Raw genomic sequence first — 23,659 nt, 5'->3', positions numbered from 1 at the left:
TGTTATAAGCTCAATGAAAATAACAATCGACTTGCGCTGTCAATCAATTGTATGATATTCATTAACGTTTAAGTAGCATCAGAGTTCTTGTCAGAGTTCTTACCGGTTACTAAGTAATTCCCAGTAATAATATTGTCCGTGACAGCGGTAGGCAACAATCCAATCAATAGTCTTTTCGGAACATCACTTGAAGCGGGAATATATCACCCAGTGGCAAAAGGCGAACAGTTCCGGTCTCCATGCGCCCCGCGCTCTTTTGCTTTCAGAGAATCAGAGTGTTTTAACGCTCAACAATTCGTTGATGAACAATAAAGTAACGGAAAACGCGTACGATGGCGAAACTGCAACAACGGGTAGAACTTGGCATGATCTTTACATGGCATGTTACTTATTTTCAAACACAATATCCTGGAGCTTATTCGAAAGTTCGCACGTTTCACTATCGCTGTAGAAATCGCACGTTTCACTATGGTTGTAGCATGATACGCACGTGTCAGTATGATCGCACGAGTCACTGTGGTTATTGTTGAAAATGCACGAGTCATCGTGGTTGTAAATCCAACTTGTCGCTATGGTTGTAATATAAATCGCACGAGTCACTAGGTTTGAAATTGTTATCGCATGTGTCACTATGATCTGTTATTAGGGTTAATATTGTACTTGTCATTGTGTTTGTAAATCGCAGGTATTTTTGAATTTTAAGGGTAAGTAAGAAAAGTAAAGACGTGAAAGCCGGTGATAAAAGAACCAGAGACAATGTGAGCAGCGTGAGTGACAATAGCATGTGTGAGCAAGTAAGTGTAAGACAAAAGAAAAAGAAACAGAAGAACGTTAATAAAGTTAAAAGCGATGACGACGATACAGACATAGAAATTGCTACAGAACTAAAAAGCATAAATGAAAAACTGAAAAACGTCATTACCAAGGACAGCAAAGAACTTAAGGATCTAGTTAAAGAGATAGTCATTCAGCTGAAGGAAGAACTGTTTAGTACATTTATACAAAGATTAGATAAAATGGAGGGAGAACTGTTTGATAATGACATTGAAAACAACAAGAAGACCAAACAAATAGACGACTTACGTGGGGAGCTACAAGAACAAAAAGAAGAAAATGAACGCCTAAAAAAAGCCTTGAAAAACAACGAGTATGCAAACCAACTCCACATAAATGAACTTGAGCAATATAGCAGAAGGAACAACATACGGATAGAGGGGATAGAAGACAGCGAAAGAGAGAATTATATAGAAACGACAGAAAAGGTGATAAACACTCTGAACGCCCACATTCCAGATTTGAATTTATCAAAGATTGACATCGACATAAGTCATCGGATTGGTCCTTTTCAGCGACAGAAAAACAGGCCTATAATAGTAAAGATGGTTTCCCGAATGAGAAGGCACCAAATTATGCAGGCGGCGAAACTACTACGCAAGAAAAGAACAACCAGTCTACGTAAATGACCAACTGACAAAGCTCAACGCGGAAGTCTTCGCAAGTGTAAGAAGGAAGCAGTCAGACATTGTCAAATCAACATGGACACGTGAGGGAGCCATCTTTTACAGGGATGTCAATGAACAGACACACAAAGTCAACACAGAACAATATCGTTTCTGGTTGGACCTTCCCTGGCCAAACTGAGAACGCAAAGTGTTAACAGAACCTTTTCTTTTTTATACACTATCAGAAACACAGTGTGTTTGTTTTCGGGGGTTCTTGCAACCACAGGTAAATTAAACAAAACACGGAAACCACGAGGAAACTTCCCGAAGCAGAGACGTTAGTTTTGACAGTGCGGTGATAAATACTATAGAATTAAGAAGCAATTAAATATTTATTACATAGTTTGGGCTACTTAAATTATTTAAACTTATTTGTTAAGCAGGTGTTTATATTGTATATAAATAATTAATATATCGTTTAATCATTTGTATCTAGCTTAACATACCAAACACATAAATGACCACATAAAGGACATACATTCGTGATAATGATCATCTAATCGTTTTTTTTTTTTTTATAACTTGAGCAACAAACCATTTAAACGAGCCATCGGTTTAAAAAATGAGAAAATCAGAGAGAACGCATGCTTTTATAAATAAAATAGACCAACTCTTAACTGCAACATGTTATTTTAGTAAATTTGTTGATGCCTTTCTTCATTTGTAATTGTCGCTTTTATTGTAAAAAGTAAATGCACAAGTTTGTGATTATGATATAGAAATACTTAAGATATAAAAACTTCTAATGCATGTATAAATGTTGTTGCTGCGGTTGTTAATAACATTTGTTTTCTTTTAGAAAAACTATATATTTCAAATAGATTTTGTTATTTGCAGAGCATAGGTCAGAATAAATGTGTACTACATATATATAACTAAACCCGCTTAAAATGTGTACCTTTAAAAGTTTAACGAGCAATCCGATTAAGATTGTATTGTTAGCAGTTGTTGTTTGCTTTTTTTTTGTTTTTATTTTCCTAAAAATAGCTTAACTATATCTGAAGCGAATGTATCAACTCAGACTTTGTGAATATTTAAGGACTATATATAGGCACACGTCTTTGCTGTCTCGTTTTGTATGTGTTTTATTTTAATTGTGATTGTTATAACACAATATTGTTTGTTTGTTTTGTTTGTTTTTTTTAAAGATTATTTTTATGTGGATCTACAGTTTTTCGAGTCCAATTTAAATTTGAAATGTTTTATGAAGTGAAACATTATAAGATAAATAAGATATTTTTGGAGATGAAAAATATTATTGTGTGTATGCATGTTATGATAAGAGGAGTCAAACACACACACTCACACATGCACACGCGCACAAGACGCATAAACGCTAAAAACTGTTTTGTAGCATACATAGACACATCTTCTTATAACTTGCCATTATGGCTGTCTAAACTTTTGTTTTCGTGTTTTAGACGGCCAAACAGTGGCAGCTTTAAATAAATATACAAGGTTAAATAATGTTTTTTCTGTAACCGTTAAAGCAATCTAGCTTCCACTAGGTGGCTAAAATTAACGGCACTGTTCTTAGAGATAAAAAGTTCAGCACACTTGCACATAAGAACACAGACACAAAGGCATACACGCACACGCACACACACACACACGCACGCACGCACGCACGCACGCACGCACGCACGCACACACACACACACACACACACACACACACACACACACACACACACACGCGCGCGCACACACTCGCACACACACACACACACACACACACACACACACACACACACACACACACACACACACACACACACACACACACACACACACACACACACACACACACACACACACACACACTCACACTCACACACACACACACACACACACACACACGCACGCACGCACGCACGCACGCACGCGCACGCACACACACACACACACACACACACACACACATACACACACGCACACACGCACGCACACACACACGCACACATGCACGCACGCACAAACGCACGCACGCACGCACAAAGAGAGTACGCATACTTTTATAAATGAAAAAGACCAACTCTTAACTGCAACACGTTATTTTAGTAAATATGTTGATGTCTTTCTTCATTCGTAATTGTCGCCTTTATTGTAAAAAGTAAATGCACAAGTTTGTGATTATGATATAGAAATACTTAAGATATGAAAACTTCTAATGTATGTATAAATGTTGTTGCTGCTGTTTTTAATAACATTTGTTTTCTTTTAGAAAAACTAGATACTTTGTTATAGATCTTGTTATTTGCAGTGCATAGGTCAGAATAAATGTGTACTACATATATATAACTAAAACCGCTTAAAATGTGTACCTTCTAAAGTTTAACGAGTAATCCGATTAAGATTGTATTGTTAGCAGTTGTTTTTTTTTTTGTTTTTTTTTTTTTCCCCCTAAAAATAGCTTTACTATATCTGAAGCGAATGTATTACTCAGACTTTGTGAATATTTAAGGACTGTATATAGGCACATCTCTTTGCTGTCTCGTCTTGTATATGTTTTATTTTACTTGTGATTGTTATAACACAATATTGTTTGTTTGTTTTTTGTTCTTTTTTGAAGATTATTTTTATGTGGATCTACAGTTTTTCGAGTTCAATTTGAATATGAAATGTTTTATGAAGTGAAACATTACAAGATAAATAAGATATTTTTGGAGATGAGGAGTAGAATTGTGTGTATGCATGTTATGATAAGAGGAGTCAAACACACACACACTCACACACGCACACGCGCACAAGACGCATACACGCTAAAACTGTTTTGTAGCATACATAGACACATCTTCTTATAATTTGCCATAATGGCTGTCTAAACTTTTGTTCTCGTGTTTTAGACGACCAAACAGGGGCAGCTTTAAATAAATACACAAGGTTAAATAATGCTTTTTCTGTAACCGTTTGGCAATCTAGCTTCCACTAGGGGGCTAAAATTAACGGGACTGTTCTTAGATATTAAGTTCAGCACACTTGCACATAAGAACACGGACACAAAAGCATACACACGCACATACACATGCACACACACACGCACGCACGCACGCACAAACGCACGCGCACACACATACTCGCTCTAATTAGTTTATTTAGTTTAGTCCGAGTGTATTAGTTCATATGTTTATTGAATGTGTCTGTTATACAATTTTTGTATATATATTTTTTTATGGCAAAACCCTTCCCTTTTTGTTATTGTAAACAGTTTTATTTATCATGTGTACCTGTTGCTTTTCGGGATGTAACCAACACTTTTATTTTAAGGGTCGAGTTACAAATACTTATAACACAGTGTCGTTGAAAAGATGAGAACGACGAATACATTTTTTTTTTTAAATGACAGTCGAAATATGTAGTTATAACACAAAAGGGTTAGCATCATCAGCAAAACGTACCATTATGTTTCAATGGCTTAAGGAAAACAAATTTAAAATATGCTTTCTTCAAGAACTACACTGTAACGCAGATGTAGATAACACACCTTGGGGTAATCAATGGGGAGGAGACCTTTTCTTGAGCGGAAATAGTTCTAACTCTCTAGGCATTGGCATTTTTATCAAGAAAGATTTAGACTTTAAATATAACATTTTAGAATATGAGGAAATTATAATAGGCAGGCTACAATTATTGAAAATAGAAATACAAGGGAAACTAATTGTTTTGTTTAATATTTATGGTCCAAACACGGATAATACGGATTTTTTTAACACTTTGGATATACATATACAGAAATATAATGATCATTCACTAATCCTTGGTGGGGATTTTAACACTGTTATTAACTATAAGTTAGATAAACTAAACGGTCGATCAGATACAAATAAAAAATGTAACGAAAAAATAAAAGAAATAATAGAAAACAATGACCTATGTGATATATGGCGTTTAAAAAATCCACATAAAAAAGTTTACACATGGCATTCAAACACTCGACCGCCTATATTTTGTCGCTTAGATTATTTTTTAATATCTCAGGACATTGTAAATTGTCTCGCAGATTGCAACATTTCCACAGGGTTCAAATCGGACCACTCAATAATATCAATTAAATTAAATCTACATGTATATTGCAGAGGTCCAGGGATACTTTAAAATAAATAATTCATATTTATTGGAACAAGAATATCAAAGTTGTATCCGGGCGTCTATATCGGAAATCGCAAACATCAATCGCGAAGCTAATCCAAATACTTTGTGGGAAATAATTAAAGGAAGCATTCGAGACGAGACAATTAAATATGCCAGCAAAATAAATAAGAAGAAAAAGGAACAGGAAGAAACACTTAAATCGAAAATTACAGAGCTAGAACAACAACTAATAATAAATAGCAATGATTTAGATAAATGCAAACAACTGATCGACTCAAAAAGTGAATTAAATAATCTAATTGAAAATAATATAAAAGGAATACTGCTACGAGCTAAGGCACAGTGGATTGAAGGCTCCGAAAAAAACACAAAATATTTTGCAAATCTGGAAAAAAAACGAGCAGAAGCCAAAAGTATACAACAACTCATAACTAAAAATAATAGCATAATACAAGACCAAAAAGACATACTAAATCACACAGCAAACTTTTATAAAGATCTTTATAAAAAGGACACCAATATAGAAAAAAACAATTATGAACGTTTCTTTACGAATATATGCAATAAGATAAGTCCAGAACAAACGCAAAATGAACAAAAGTATCTATCACAGCATGAATGCGCTAAAGCATTGTTAGACATGAAGAACAATAAAAGTCCAGGATCTGATGGTATCTCTGCAGAATTTTATAAAATATTTTGGACAGATATTAAGGAATATGTTGTTAATTCTCTTAATTACTCTTTAGACACAAATAACCTTACAGAACTGCAAAAACAAAGCATAATTACTTTACTACCCAAGACCGGAAAAGACACCCTTTTGATCGATAACTGGAGGCCTGTCTCACTTCTTAATGTGGATTACAAAATAGCTACAAAAGCCATTGCCAATCGCATAAAACATTTCTTAAATCACATAATTAGTACAAACCAAACCGGCTTTATCAAAGGGAGGTACATTGGCGAAAATGTAAGACTTTTACAAGAAATTATTGAACGAATTGATGAATCTAACGAAACCGGCCTAATATTTTTTTCTGATTTTAATAAAGCCTTCGACAGTCTTGATCATGAATTTATGTTTAAATGCCTGCGCCATTTCGGTTTTAGCGAACACACTTTACAGTGGGTTAAGTTATTCTATAAAGATGCAACATCGCGTGTTACAAATAATGGACATTTTTCGGAGTTTTTCTGTATCAAAAGAGGGGTGAGGCAAGGATGTCCTTTATCGCCGTACCTTTTTATTATCTGCATTGAATTAATGTCGATAGACATAGAACTTAACACAGAAGTAAAAGGAATAAAAGTTAATAATGTAGAACTAAAACAGTCACTTTTTGCTGATGACGCTTCTTTCATACTAGACGGTTCTCGTACATCGTTCGAAACATTAATAAAAATCATAGAAGAATTTGCAGAAATATCCGGACTTACATTAAACAGACAGAAATGTAAAATACTTAAAATAGGGGCATTCAAAAATAACCCAATCGAGTTTTGCAAACATAAACAATTCATTTGGAACTCTAAACACGCCTCAACTTTAGGGATAGAATTTAGTAACGAACCAACAGAAATAATGTTATTAAATTTTCCTGAAAAAATTCATGCTTTTGAAACTTGTTTGAATAAATGGAAACGGTGGAAACTATCGTTAATTGGAAAAATCACAGTTTTAAAAAACTTTGCAATACCCAAGCTTGTATATCCATTAACAGTTTTACCAAATCCATCCCAAGAAATCATTTCAAAAATAAATACACTATGTTTAAAATTTCTGTGGGATGAAAAACCTGATAAAATTGCCAGAAAGCAGATCATACAAGATTATGCCGATGGTGGTTTAAAAATGTTAGACATTGACCTATTCTTAACATCCCTCAAAGCCAGTTGGGTGAAAAGATTTATATTTCAACCCGACTCAAAACTGATTAGAATATATACCAATATGCTAAACAACTATGGAGGAATGTTAATTTTCAAATCAAATTACCATGAAAAAGATGTTAGAGACCTTAACATCAAATCCGAATTCTTAAAAAACATCCTCTGTGGATGGCTCAGTGTCTCATTAGAAAAAAATGAAATCCCAATACAAAAGCAAATTATTTGGAATAATACATTTATAAAAAACGAAAATAAAACTTTTTTAATTAAAACATGGTTCGAAAGAGGTATTCAATATATTGAACATATATATGATTTTAGAAAAAGAGAATTTTACAGTTTCCAAGATATAGTAATTCTTTATGAAATAGATAAAGCAGATTTTATAAAATACCATCAAATTGTCAAAATCATACCCGTCGATTGGAAAAATAAACTAAAAGTAAACGATATCATTTATACCACCCCGGAATACATGCTTAACAAAATAACAGAACATACAAAAGCTTGCAAACTAGTTTATAAATCTCTTTTACTAAAACACAAACCTGAAAAGTTCAAACAATTTGACAAATGGAAAGACACGCTTAATAATCCAGAAATTAATCAAAGAACTATCTTCAGTCAATCAGTTAAATTAACTATTGACACCAAACTTAGAAATTTCCAATATAAATATCTCATGCACATTTTACCAAACAACACTTACCTACATAAATGCAATCTTGTTCCGTCAACCTTATGCGATTTTTGTAATATGTACTCAGAAACGAATATTCATGTATTCTGGGATTGTCATCTCATTCAAAAATTTTGGATGGATATCAAAAACTTTATTGACAACAAATCAAACAGGTTAGAAAACATTGAACTAAATTTTGCAAAAATATCATTCTGTAATTTCACCATAGCTGACTCCAAAAATGGACACGTTATAAACTCCGTAATATTATTGGCTAAATACTTTATCTTTAAATGCAAACAGGAAAAAGCAACACCGCAAATAGATGCTTTTGTATCTTTTTTTAATAATCGAATTAAACTCGAGGAATTAATAGCGACAACACAAAATAAATTACATATATTTTATACTCACTGGACATTTGTAACATAGGTACACCTACCCAAAAGCAACATACACTTTCCTTTTTTTTTTTAATTTTTAGTTTGTTTTTTTTTCTATCCATATATTTATGTAACTTTGTGATTCTATTCCATGTTGGTGAAACTTAAAACATATTTATTCACACCAACCATAGTCTTCACTGATGCTTTGTATCATAATTATATCGAGAAAAATGTGAAACAAATATATTAAAAACTATGTATTTCATACAGTATATGTTCTGCAATTATGTAATAAAAATATTACGATGGAAATAAAAAATGGAATAACAAAAAAAAGAAAAGTGCAACACGAGCGGCGTCTGCGACCCGATATGTTGACTGTCCTTACCAGGCGGAGTGTGTCAGTCATTGAACGGAACATAATCGCCAGAGATATTTCCGGAACTTAGATTTATATTTGTTGTAGTTGAGTCAACACTGATTAATGTGTCGTCTTCAATTTTTGTTTTTGCTTGGAGATGGGTAGCATAACATGATGTTGTGATATAATTTCGTTTGCATGGTCAAATATCGGGTCAATTTGCTTTCTTCACACAAACCATTTAATGGAAGTAGAACCAACCAATGTTCCTATCAAGTAGTCAATTGTAAATACAAGAAAGGCCACGAGATTAATGATGTTCTCTTACAGAAATCACAATGCAAGTACTGTTAAAGCATTATTTTTAGTAGGGCATTAATGTTTGTGGATTTCATGGGCTGCCTGATCTAAGAAATGAACACAAACACGTCAAAAAAGTCATCTTTCTTTAAAATCAGAAAGCCGCGAATTAACGTGAGTATGAACAAGTCGTTTTTACCACCAAATTTCATACCGATAAATATAAATGATTTTACAGTATAAATCATACAAGCTGCCAGCTTTGATATTGTTATCTCGTAAACAGGTAGGCAGGTACAATAAAACACTTCAATAGAAGAATATTTGCTTTGAAAAAAATTGTTCGGTCGGATCTGCTACGGCAAAGCCATGTCACTTATCGTGCATTCGAATCAGAAAAGCCTGAAACCTTTATAGAAGAGACAAATTTAGCCTAGGTCTAGAAAAACTTAATTTAATGCATGTGCATAAAGTGTCATCCCTGATTAGCCTGTTCACTCAGCACAGGCTTATCAGGGACGTCATTTCCGCTTTTATGGATTTTTTAGTTTAAAGAAAGTATCTTCTAAACGAAAAACCAGTGTATGCGAAAGTGTCGTCCCTGATTAGCCTTTGCGGAATGCACATGTTAATATGGTACGACACTTAACGCACCATTTTCCAGAGAGAGGGTCATGCCATACAAATTTAATGTACGAAACACATGTCATTTGACGTCAGTATTTACCACGGAACGAGGTATTATACCTGCTTAGTTACGCAATTATAACACATTCATTTTGTTTTTGCTGTATACGACAAGATACCACGACCAGATATATGGTGACAGTAATGAATCTAACATGTGTCAAAGAAGAATATAGACTTTTGTAGTACTGTTGTAGAGTTTTGTTTACTTGACTTCGTGCAGAAAATCGTGCAGAAAGTTTCCATCGAGTCCCAACCCAAAATTGGTCAACATTAGGCTGACAGATTTGGACAAGCCCTTATCAGACAGTGCTTAATATCCGATTACTTTTCGTATTATAACACTGACACAGCGGCCTCTTATTTAAGATGGATTACATCTTGGCATTCCTTCATTTGGTTTTTGGTGGAATGTAATGACCAGTCTATAATAATCATCTTGCGACGAATGCGTGTACATATGGGTAAAATTTCGTCATCGCAAAGGAAGAGAATGGAACCTGCAATTTGTTATTACTATTGTCAAAACCTGTTATCTAAGTAAAATGAGAACGCAGCGACGATTGTTTACGCGTTGTCTTTAAATAGAATGCAGCAATATTAGCGCGTTTTAAGTTTTTATATTTGATTCACAAACCGATATGCTTCCTGTGACATTATCTCAATGTCGATGGCATACGTCCGGAAACAATCCTTGCAATATTTATTATATGTTGCACGACAAGATTACAGGTAAAATCTTTTTTGATTTCCTCGAATATCGAGACCCTGCATCGTACGCGAAACATTCTTCTTTTCAACGTTGCGATAGCAATCAAAGATTAAGCTTTTTCAGTACTTTGGCAAACATTATCACTCGAACAATAGATAGCGCCTCCAATGTGGAAAAAACTAGATCGCAAACTGAAAATAAACGATAGCTCATTCAACACAGTTTCACATGCAGATATACTACAGGAAAAGTTAATTAATTCATAAACTACATAATACATAATTTAAAAGGACTTGTTCAAATATTTTGTATTTTTGACAAATGTACTAAAATGAATTTACTAACAAAACTGTTGATTTTTTTTTGAAAAGTAATTACGAATAATATTAACAAGAAAATAGTTTTAATAGCCTTTCCTAGGGCTCTTATCGAGGACAGCAAATGTTACAGCTGTACATAACACCACTCAGACTATTGACCTTAATACAGTAATTGTATCGATATGTTTTATACACGACGTTACAAACACTTATTAGTCCGATTTCGACTGGTGATTATCAATACACAAACGATATTTCAATCGTTTTCAGTTAAAAGTGTTACTCCTGCTTGTTTAAATATAATCTATACATTCTTCAATACATATATGACATGTTTTTGTTTTTTAATTTTCAATGTGCCAAACTGTGAACAAGTTCTTTTAACAAATCGCGTTTTGTCTTGTTTTGGTATTTACTGAATTGTTCACTATATATGCGATTTCTTGTACATAACTATGGATGATTTAATTCGGTATACAATAGTTTAACAGATTATCACGACTGGTGATTTCTAAAATGTTTTAGAAATGATTAAAAAAAATTACAGTACACAGGCAAGTGCGACATGTCTGACATAGAAACAGACGCTTGATGAGATGCATGTTAGTTGGTTGACATATCGGATTAGACTAAAATAGTGACGTTATTTGTCCTAAATCTGGAAGTTAGATATGTTAACATAATATGTATCATTATGCGCATTTTGTTTATAACATCCATTAAATATATCGCTTTTCTACGAGTACTACAGACTGATGGGCATATGAGCCTCGTTCTTGGTAAACTGTGCTTAATACATGTGGGTACAGTGTTAAAACTGTTTTTAATACATATGCGTACAGTGTTAAAACTGTTTTTAATACATATGCGTACAGTGTTAAAACTGTGCTTAATACGTACGCGTAAAGTGTAAAAACCTGTCCTAAATACATATGCATACAGTGTAAAACCTGTGCTTAATACATATGCGGACAGTGTTAAAACTGTGCTTAATACATGTGCATACAGTGTAAAACATGTGCTTAATACATATGCGGACAGTGTTAAAACTGTGCTTAATACATGTGCGTACAGTGTAAAAACTGTGCTTAATACGCATGCGTTAAGTGTAAAAACCTGTCCTAAATACATATGCGTACAATGTTAAAAACGTGCTTAATCCATGTGCGTACAGTAGAAAAACTGTGCTTAATACATATGCGTACAGTGTACAAGTGTGCTTAATACATATGCGTACAGTGTAAAAACTGTACCTAATACGTATGCGTAAAGTGTATAAACTGTACTTAATACATATGCGTACAGTGTAAAAAATGTGCTTAAAACGTGTGCTTACAGTGTAAAAATTGTGCTTCATACATCTGCATCTGCTGTCCTCAATTAATATGCGTACAGTGTAAAAATTGTACTTAAAACATCTGCATGTGTGTAAAATGTCCTTAATACATATGCGTGCAGTGTAAAATCTGTGCTTAATATACATGCTAACAGTGTAAAAACTGTGCTTAATAAAGTGCACACAGTGTGATCTTAGAATAGCCTGTGCAGTCGGACACTTTACGCACATGTATTTCCAAGAATGAGGTTGCTGTATATCGAGACTAATGATCTGCTCTACCAGAAAAATAATTGCGAGTATTTTAAACAACAGCAATAGTTCTTATATGGCCGAATTTATTTAAGATATGTTTGTTCCTTTGTTATCAACGCAGCTCATTTACAAGTTCTGCATAAAGCGCTTCTGATGGACTCGTGTCTCGTTGCATCCTGAACTCAAACAAATATGCGTCAGTTACCTGTAAGCGGGAGATAGGTATCGAACGTTAATAGCTATTTCGCGAAAGGCTTTATAACTTTCGGATATTTCGTGTCCTGCTAGGAGATTTGGGGCAAATGAGGTTTATCAACATATCAAACATGTGCAGAGACAGGCGGTTAAAGTTTACAAATACCTTCACATTCTTAAATCGCAGCTATTCAACGAATATACCAAACTGACACTGGTCTCTTTTATATTTATATTTATATATTTATGTATATTTAGTAAAAAATGTAGCATACATAGCAGTTACGCTGTACAAACGTCAGAGCATGGTAAAACCAACAATAACCTATTAGGACCTGCAAAACTATGGGTAATGTCTTGGCGGGAACGCAATGTGGGCGCCATGAGCGTGATACGGACACAACACTAGGATAGTGAGAACACGATCTTCAATACGACAACGCCACTCTCAGGATTAGTTCACTGTGTCTCTACAAGGTCTTAAATATGACAATGCGGTCTCTACAATGTTCGAAGTGGCCCATGTTCCTTCTATGTCCACACTATGTAAGTTTTACGCATTTGAAACACCGCTACATGACCTTCAAGATTCCACATCGTTAGAGAAAGTCGTGTCACGTCCTTTCATGGCGAGGGGGTGGGACCTTTAAAGGATATGCTCTGGGGTGGTGGAACTAATGAAATGGTAAAAACTGATATAGTTAAATTTATTAATAGTGTATTCAACATTATTATATCTCATAAAACTAATGAAACAATGTTACACCGTCGAACGAGTAACTTAATTGAAGATATATTGCTTACAAATGACATTTAAAATAATCAAAAGTATGTGTTATCACTATTTTTAATTAAGCGAAAACATTACACATTTTATAAACAATATTAATAGTCTAGCAAAATATCACGTGTAATATCAATTAATAAACAGTCATTATAAGCACAAGAAGTGTCAATTTATAAACATAACCCAAGTAGTTAATACATTTTAATAAACATGGCAAATATATACATGTGTGAAGCATAAAATTTTACTGAACCATCAATGCAATAACTGATCAATAACAGAGGCAAATCCACCAAATGTTTTAAGAAAATGCACATTGCATTACTAGAAAGTCCAATCTCAAGATAACGACATAAGCAAACATAGTAACCGGCGTATGAAAATGTAGTGTGTGTGTTTTTTTATAAAATCGCATTTATATAGGCCTCGCTCAGGGAAAACAGGGCTTTAATGCATGTGCTTAAATCATCGTTCCAGATTAGCCTGTGCAGTCTAATCATTTAAGACACTTTCCGCTTTTTTGGCATTTTTATTTTAACGGAAGTCTTCTCTAAAAAAATCCTGTCTAGGCGGAAATTGTCTTCCCTGATTAACCTTTGCGGACTGCATAAGCTTATCTGGGACAACACTTTACGCACACCCTTTTCACAGAGCGAGGCTCATATAAAAGGCATTGATATTTAGCAGTTATTGCCGCTCTTGTCACATGTCAATATAGCCCGTGCTCCGTTTGCAATTAAAAGAGATTCCAGGTTCGACCATTTTCCCTGAAACAAATAAATCACGACTGATAGATACCGTACACAAAAAATCTCACAATAAGATCTACATTATTATTTTGTAAACAAAAACAGTGTTTATTTGTGGCCACAGCGAGAAAAGCAATCACTTAAATAAAAGGCGTGTTGGCGCGATTTCAATAACCCTTTTTACCTATTTGAACTTGATTAATATACTGTTTTGATAATGTGTTCTATTAATGTATACTTATTTTCACACTACTCAGATATTTAAATAACAATAACTAGAAATGTGTCGATCATATGACACGGATGTCCCCTTGTAAAGGTTAAAAGACACGAACATTAGTATTGTGTGACAAACAATATGAAGCAATAAGAAGAGCACTTGTTAACACTTATGAAGAAGTCTTCAGATGATGATCATATGTGCCAATTTATTTCCAAGTCCCATCACGTGTGGGGTTGGGGGGGGGTAGTTGAGGATGTGAAAGGGGTGTATGTATGACGGGTTAGTGTTTGAGTGTAGTGTTAGATTTTGGAGTGGATGGCTAGGGACGAGTATGTTTGTTTGGGTCGATGCGAGGTATTTGTTTGAAGGGTTGTGTGGATGTAATTGCGTGTGTGGGTATCAGAAGGTGTGAATGGATTGGAATGGTGATGAAAAGTGAAATGTTGCATCATTTGTCGCTCGTGATGTACATGTTATAACAAAGTAATTTTTGACACTATTTACCATTAAACGGCAATTTTACCTGCAGTTCTTCCAGCACAGCCTGTGCCTTGTCGGCAAGGCGTTCTGGTTGTTTCCTCAAGGCGTTCTGTATGATGAGGAACGACTCAGAGTGAAGACTGACATCTTTGAACATTGTATCCATGGTCTATTTATATACAAACAGAAAGGGAAGAACAGATGATCTGGGAAAAGCCGGGCTTAATGCATGTGCGTAAAGTGTCCTCCCAGATTAGCCATTGCAATCCGCACAGGCTAATCAGGGACGATACTTTCCGCCTAAAATAGATTTTGTCTGAGAAGAGACGCTTTTACACAAAAATACAATAAATGTGGAAAGTGACTAATATATCCTTGCATTTGGCATTGTCTCACAGCTGGGGCATCATTTTTAACGAAATATACCAAAGAAAGTGCTTAATTGCATTTGTTCACAAAACCTTTACGTAACACAGTTCGATTGGTGACGTTTTTAATTCAATATCTTTTGCTAACCGTAATTTTAAGTTATCTTTATTTATCGCATGGACCAATTTGTGTATATTTAAACGTTTTATGTTGAAAAATATAGGAGAACTTCTTCGGATAATTGTGTCGCGTTTTGAGAAAACTAGTCATAATGCATGTGCGTAAAGTGTCGTCCCAGATTAGCCTGTGCAGTCCGCACAGGCTAATCAGGGACGACACTTTCCGCCCAAAACTAAATTTCTGCTTAAAAGAGACTTTCTTTAAACCGAACGGACTGCACAGGCTAATCTGGGACGGCACTTTACGCACTTGCATTATGCCCAATTTTCTCAGAACACCACACAATTGTGTGCCTACAAAAAGAAACAAAGACGGACGGACATACGTCCATGGTGATTCCATAAATCTCATCTTCCTTCTAGCAGGGGGAGGGGGTATAGTTATGAAGTAAGATTAAGGTTAGATTTAGAGCCAACCCTAACCCTAACCCCATCTACCTACTGGCGGGGGGTGATATAGTTATTAAGAAAGTTGAGAGTTAGATTTAAATTTAGAGCTAACCCTTATCTTAACCCTGACCCTATCTACCTACTAGCGGGATGGGGTATAGTCATGAAGTAAGTTTAGATAGTGTTTAAGCCATGTATGCCTAGTGGACTCTCCCATCCTTCTAAATTCGATCAATTATGCTAGGCATAAATTTGTTAATTTACCTGAAGCACGTTAAGGAAGCTATCTATGTATTTCACTAGGTTCGTCATGTCCAATGTCATCTGCTGCAGGACAAGTATGGTGTTTTCTAGTTGTACTGAAATCGAGTGTTTTACCATGTATACTGTAAAATCATCGTCGGCATGAAATTTCGTGCTTTTTTTACTTTTCATGGACATGTACATTCGTGGATTCTGATTTTGGTAAAAATAGGCAACGGTCATATATCGATGTGTTTGTGTTAAATTCGTGGATCGGTCAACCTACGAAATCAACTAAAATTACTGTCCCACGAAAATATAATGATCGTACACTGTATTACTATGCACATGGTACACATTGGTTTTTGTGGGAAAAAACTAGCGGAGTTTCGACTGTCATTTGGTTCTCCATTTACATTACAAATGCTATTTGTTGCTCAGTACACAGGTAGATTCGACCGAAGAAATAATTCCTTTAATTGTACAAAACATCAAACGTAAAATCACTTATATACGTCGGCATGATTTTCGTGCACACGTTTATTCGTGGATTCCTGATTGGGGGAAAAAGGAGAGGAATATGCGTCGGTCTTTTAACGGTGTGGATCGGTCAACCGAGGAAATCAACGAAAAATTTTATTATCTTGAATGTTATTAATTTTACAGTACTTATAATGTCGGAAACCGAAAAGAGATTCATAATTTATCGCAACACCATTACATTTGATGTATTTTATGTAGTTTTCAGCTCAGATGAAATAATTAAACGTGTGCCATTTAGAATGGTATACAGTTTAACAGTAAGATGTTTTTTTATGTTTTGCTGATGTAGGTAAAGAAGCCTTTACAATCACCTTTTTTGGACTGAAGTTCTTGGATTTCCTGTGCCAAAGCGGATGTTTCTACCCGCTGCTGCAGCGTTCTGTTCTCGTAGTCTCTGGGCATCAGTCCGCCTGGTTTGTGCACGTGCTCGCCAATCATGAGCAGTCTGTCTGCAGTCATCAGCGTCTTCGAAGTTTTTTCCCGCATAGATGCCTCCGGCCGCTGTCAGGCCAAGACTTAAACCGCCTGAAATTACATATGAGTCGTGTGCTAGGGAAACGGGGATTAATGCATGTGCGTAAAGGGTCGTCCCAGATAAGCCTGTGCATTGCGCAAAGGCTAATCATGGACGCCATTTTCCGCCTAAACTGGATTTTATCTAAGAAGTGACTTCCTTTAAACGAAAAATACCATGAAGAGAAAATGTCGTCCCTGATTAGCCTGTGAAACGACACTTTACGCACATGAGTTAATCCCAAATTTCTCAGAACGCTACTCATGTAATACAAAGCACTTAATCTATATAATGAAACTACCTATAATTACATAAGAAGTAATTACTTGAAATAATATTTCAAACTGTTTCTAGCGTTTAATGTATTTTTGTAACACGTGCATAATTTATCCGTAAAAAATCACAACGTAAAAACAGATTATATGTTCAGGTTTGCATTTCAGGTTTGTATCGTAGGTCTGCATGTCAGATTAGTAGTTTGGCGCTTCTCCTTAACAAGTGATCAATCAAACGAATATCAATTATATGTATACAACGATACATCAAGACCGCTTGCAATACACAGCTACCTGTAAATGGCGCGAGCCCGATTCCAACAACTGAGGTCACCACTCCCCAGAAGCCTTCTTCCTCATTCTCGCTTTCTTCATCGTCGATCGCTCTGGCCCGGATTTCCAGCGTCCGCGCGTCACTTTCCATACTGACAATGTCCGCCGCAATCGAGGCGATCTGTGAATTTATTCCCTGAATTTTCTAGAGCGCAGCTCGTATGTATTACTTAACAGACCAATAGTAGCTTATCCTCGTAAATATTTTTAAATTATCATGTTTTATTGATGAACAAACAAAATTACATAGTTTGTATATTGTTTACATAAATTGTACTCGTCTCCCGATTTTCTAGTGACGTGCATTTTCTAATTTCTACCTTTTTCTTACATGATATATTACATGAACATCTGTTGTTTTTTGGTGTCATAACCTTTTTTGCCATATGTATTTTCCCAATTTGTATTTATAATTGTACTGCTTTTTAATCCGTTAAAACGAATGTAGTACTGGTCTGCGATGGAAACATTTTAGACTGCATAATTTATATTCGTGTAATCGCATTTTGTATTGTTTTACCTTTTCCACTTTATCCCATCAATTTCATTTTTGAAACACAATAATTAATATATATCGGATATTATAATGTCGCATGAGCAACCAATGATAATATAATGTTATATAAACAACACGGCAGAGCAAAGCATGACGTCTATAATCGGCCCATGTCTTTCAACTGCCTGCGGGCTTAAGTCCATCGGGTCGATGTCGACAGGGGGCGATTGTAGACGTCCGGCAGAGCTCTGCCGTATGTTATTGTGTAATTAACATCTTGTTAATTTTAATCGTCGTTGTATTTAATATTAAAAGGATGCATGTGTTGTTTCGGTTTAACATGTACATGTCTACCTTGCCATAACATACTACACGTAAATACAACATAGTTAATGCGCGAATAGAGATGTATCTCGTCTGATTCTGCCGCTATTCCTGACAAGGGTTATATATCTCGCGAAATTACGAAAGAGTCTACTTACGTGTGAACTATTGCACTTATAGAAAGCAAAACAGGTGAATTAATTGAAGAAAATGAAGAGACTAGTGCATTTGAATATGATTTCCAAAATGACAAAGAAACCATTCTAAAGCAATAATCTTAAGTTCAAGAATATCATTAAAATACTTTCACATAACGTTATGTATATTTACCTATACATCGTAGTGAGAACGTGTTTACCGCCAATTGTTCATATAACGTTGTTTTATAGATTTTTGTCTTAAAAATGTTTTCTACCGTCATTAAATCACAGCACTTGATATGAATTAAATGTCAAACTAAAAGCGATAATACTTAACGTTGTGCATTTGTATACATGTTCATTAATACAGAATGTATCTAAATATGGCGAATCTTAAATGATGGCTGGTCTTTATTTTTATATTTGGAACAGAAAATGCATGTTATATTTGACTGGTTGAACAATGACGTTCATTTTACTGATAACACATTAATATATATTTGACTGTTTACTCATTAATCTGAATTTGACTGCATCATGCGGCGTCTCATCTGGGTCTGCGCTGTTTGCACAAAGGAATTTCTGTCAGAAATATTCTAAATATAGAAATGAATATACTAGACATCCCTAATTTTGGAAATAAATTGATCCAATTAGAAGGATGGGAGAGTCCACTAGGCATACATGGGTTAACTGTCATTTTCATGTTCATACCCACCATCGCTTATACATACAGAATTTAACAACAATGTTATAGTAGAATTTTTCCGATTCTTTATACGTGTGCGTTATGTACCGATCACCCTTTTCACATTTTCATTACAATAACAACTGCTGTTGTCGTATTAAAAGATCAAATATTTGAACATGATACATTATTGTCATAATGTTCAGTACATTATAGCTGAGGTTTTAATATAACAAGCAACAAATAGCATTCCATTCACATTCCAACTGATTATGTCACATTACTGACATTATCGCTTCGTTCGTAGTTTGGCATAGCTGTACCTTAGTTTGGTATTGTTGTACCTTAGCAATTAATAACATCGGTTCGTTCTTAAGTCTGGCATTGCTGTACCTTAGCCCATGCAATTGGTCAAACTGACTCTGGAAAATATACACTATAGCAATCTTATAATCGCATGCGTACACTTTCGGAAAAAAGCAAACAATTGTTATAACTCAATGAAAATAACAATCGACTTGCGCTGTCAATCAATTGTATGATATTCATTAACGTTTAAGTCGCATCAGAGTTCTTGTCAGAGTTCTTACCGGTTACTAAGTAATTCCCAGTAATAATATTGTCCGTGACAGCGGTAGGCAATAATCGAATCAATAGTCTTTTCGGAACATCGCTTGAAGCGGGAATATATCACCCAGTGGCAAAAGGCGAACAGTTCCGGTCTCCGTGCGCCCCGCGCTCTTTTGCTTTCAGAGAATCAGAGTGTTTTAATGCTCAACAATTCGTTGACGAACAATAAAGTAACGCAAAACGCGTACGAAGGCGAAAATGCAACAGCGGGTAGAACTTGGCATGATTTTTGATTTAAGTGAAATGATCTTTACATGGTATGTTACTTATTTTCAAACACAATATCCTGGAGCTTATTCGAAAGTTCGCACGTTTCACTATCGTTGAAGAAATCGCACGCGTCACTATGGTTGTAGCATGATACGCACGTGTCAGTATGATCGTAGTTTAAATCGCACGAGTCACTGTGGTTATAGATGAAAATGCACGAGTCATCGTGGTTGTAAATCCCACTTGTCGCTATGGTTGTAATATAAATCGCATGAGTCACTAGGTTTGAAATGGTTATCGCATGTGTCACTATGATCTGTTATTAGGGCTAATATTGTACTTGTCATTGTGTTTGTAAATCGCAGGTATTTTTGAATTTTAAGGGTAAGTAAGTAAAGTGCAACACGAGCGGCGCCTGCGACCCGACATGTTGACTGTCCTTACCAGGCGGAGTGTGTCAGTCATTGAACGGAACAGAATCGCCAGAGATCTTTCCGGAACTTAGATTTATATTTGTTGTAATTAAGTCAACACTGATTCATGTGTCGTCTTCAATTTTTGTTTGTGCTTGGAGATGGGTAGCATAACATGATGTTGTGATATAATTTCGTTTGCATGGTTAAATATCGGGTCAATTTGCTTACCTTACACAAACCATTTAATGGAAGTAGAACCAACCAATGTTCCTATCAAGTAGTCAATTGTAAATACAAGAAAGGCCACAAGATTAATGATGTTCTCTTACAGGAATCACAATGCAAGCACTGTTAAAGCATTATTTTTTGTGGGGCATAAATGTTTGTGGATTTCATGGGCTGCCTGATCTAAGAAATGAACACAAACACGTCAAAAAAGTCATCTTTCTTTAAAATCAGAAAGCCGCGAATTAACGTGAGTACGAACAAGTCGTTTTTACCACCAAATTTCATACCGATAAATATAAATGATTTTACAGTATAAATCATACAAGCTGCAAGCTTTGATATTGTTATCTCGTAAACAGGTAGGCAGGTACAATAAAACACTTCAATAGAAGAATATTTGCTTTGAAAAAAATTGTTCGGTCGGATCTGCTACGGCAAAGCCATGTCACTTATCGTGCATTCGAATCAGAATAGCCTGAAACCTTTATAGAAGAGACAAATTTAGCCTAGGTCTAGAAAAACTTAATTTAATGCATGTGCATAAAGTGTCATCCCTGATTTGGAGGCGGAAAACTACAACGGGCGAGGCATGGTCAGGGGTGATAACCCCAAAAAAGGGTTAGGGTAATGGTTAGGATTAGGGGTCGGGTTAGGGTTAGGGTTGGGTTTAGGCTAACCCAAATTCTAACCCGACCCCTTACACTAACCCTAACCCTTACCCTAACCCTCTAACCCCCTCTTGCGCAATACCATACCATGCCTCGCCCGTTGTAGTTTTCCGCCTCCCTCCCTGATTAGCCTGTTCACTCAGCACAGGCTTATCAGGGACGTCATTTCCGCTTTTATGGATTTTTTAGTTTAAAGAAAGTATCTTCTAAACGAAAAACCAGTGTATGCGAAAGTGTCGTCCCTGATTAGCCTTTGCGGAATGCACATATTAATATGGTACGACACTTAACGCACCATTTTCCAGAGAGAGGGTCATGCCATACAAATTTAAAGTAAGAAACACCTGTCATTTGACGTCAGTATTTACCACGGAACGAGGTATTATACCTGCTTAGTTACGCAATTATAACACATTCATTTTGTCTTTGCTGTATACGACAAGATACCACGACCAGATATATGATGACAGTAATTAATCTAACATGTGTCAAAGAAGAATATAGACTTTTGTAGAACTGTTGTAGAGTTTTGTTTACTTGACTTCGTGCAGAAAATCGTGCAGAAAGTTTCCATCGAGTCCCAACCCAAAATTGGTCAACATTAGGCTGACAGATTTGGACAAACCCTTATCAGACAGTGCTTAATATCCGATTACTTTTCGTATTATAACACTGACACAGCGGCCTCTTATTTAAGATGGATTACATCTTGGCATTCCTTCATTTGGTTTTTGGTGGAATGTAATGACCAGTCTATAATAATCATCTTGCGACGAATGCGTGTACATATGGGTAAAATTTCGTCATCGCAAAGGAAGAGAATGGAACCTGCAATTTGTTATTACTATTGTCAAAACCTGTTATCTAAGTAAAATGAGAACGCAGCGACGATTGTTTACGCGTTGTCTTTAAATAGAATGCAGCAATATTAGCGCGTTTTAAGTTTTTATATTTGATTCACAAACCGATATGCTTCCTGTGACATTATCTCAATGTCGATGGCATACGTCCGAAAACAATCCTTGCAATATTTATTATATGTTGCAAGACAAGATTACAGGTAAAATTTTTTTGATTTCCTCGAATATCGAGACCCTGCATCGTACGCGAAACATTCTTCTTTTCAACGTTGCGATAGCAATCAAAAATTAAGCTTTTTCAGTACTTTGGCAAACATTATCACTCGAACAATAGATAGCGCCTCCAATGTGGAAAAAACTACATCGCAAACTGAAAATAAACGATAGCTCATTCAACACAGTTTCACATGCAGATATACTACAGGGAAAGTTAATTAATTCATAAACTACATAATACATAATTTAAAAGGACTTGTTCAAATATTTTGTATTTTTGACAAATGTACTAAAATGAATTTACTAACAAAACTGTTGATTTTTTTTGGAAAAGTAATTACGAATAATATTAACAAGAAAATAGTTTTAATAGCCTTTCCTAGGGCTCTTATCGAGGACAGCAAATGTAACAGCTGTACATAACACCTCTCAGACTATTGACCTTAATACAGTAATTGTATCGATATGTTTTATACACGACGATACAACACTTATTAGTCCGATTTCGATTAGTGATTATCGATACACAAACGATATTTCAATCGTTTTCAGTTAAAAGTGTTACTCCTGCTTGTTTAAATATAATATATACATTCTTCAATACATATATGACATGTTTTTGTTTTTTAATTTTCAATGTGTCAAACTGTGAACAAGTTCTTTTAAGAAATCGCGTTTTGTCTTGTTTTGGTATTTACTGAATTGTTCACTATATATGCGATTTCTTGTACATAACTATGGATGATTTAATTCGGTATACAATAGGATAACAGATTATCACGACTGGTGATTTCTAAAATGTTTTAGAAATGATTAAAAAAAATTACAGTACACAGGCAAGTGCGACATGTCTGACATAGAAACAGACGCTTGATGAAATGCATGTTCGTTGACATATCGGATTAGACTAAAATAGTGACGTTATTTGTCCTAAATCTGGAAGTTAGATATGTTAACATAACTTGTATCATTATGCGC

The 23,659-nt window shown here is 35.2% G+C and overlaps 2 protein-coding genes across 20 annotated transcripts in view; both read right to left on the bottom strand.

Moving 5' to 3' along the window:
• LOC127859075 (uncharacterized) overlaps positions 1 to 312 on the bottom strand; it is a 49,280-nt gene extending 48,968 nt beyond the window's left edge. The window contains exon 1 of the mRNA XM_052396503.1: positions 104 to 312. The gene's annotated coding sequence lies outside the window, so the exon portion shown is untranslated. The remainder of the gene's footprint in view (positions 1 to 103) is intronic.
• The window catches only part of LOC127859074 (uncharacterized), a 61,749-nt gene that overhangs the window by 11,734 nt on the left and 26,356 nt on the right, over positions 1 to 23,659 (bottom strand). For 2 of the 19 annotated variants that reach the window (XM_052396484.1, XM_052396494.1), the window contains exon 7: positions 12,939 to 14,274. The exons of 7 other annotated variants lie outside the window; for them this stretch is intronic. In XM_052396484.1, coding sequence (XP_052252444.1) covers positions 14,188 to 14,274 — 87 coding nt within the window. In that variant the 3' untranslated portion in view covers positions 12,939 to 14,187. Of the gene's footprint in view, positions 1 to 12,938; positions 14,275 to 15,002; positions 15,129 to 16,161; positions 16,257 to 16,994; positions 17,209 to 17,766; positions 17,944 to 23,659 lie in introns of those variants that run through there. 10 more of the 19 variants (XR_008039266.1, XR_008039267.1, XR_008039268.1 and 7 more) reach the window with 10 other exon arrangements.

The sequence above is a fragment of the Dreissena polymorpha genome, chromosome 14 (genome assembly GCF_020536995.1).
Source record: "Dreissena polymorpha isolate Duluth1 chromosome 14, UMN_Dpol_1.0, whole genome shotgun sequence".
Lineage (NCBI taxonomy): Eukaryota > Metazoa > Mollusca > Bivalvia > Myida > Dreissenidae > Dreissena > Dreissena polymorpha.
Note: the sequence above shows the minus strand (reverse complement) of the source record. Positions and strands in the feature narration are given on the sequence as shown.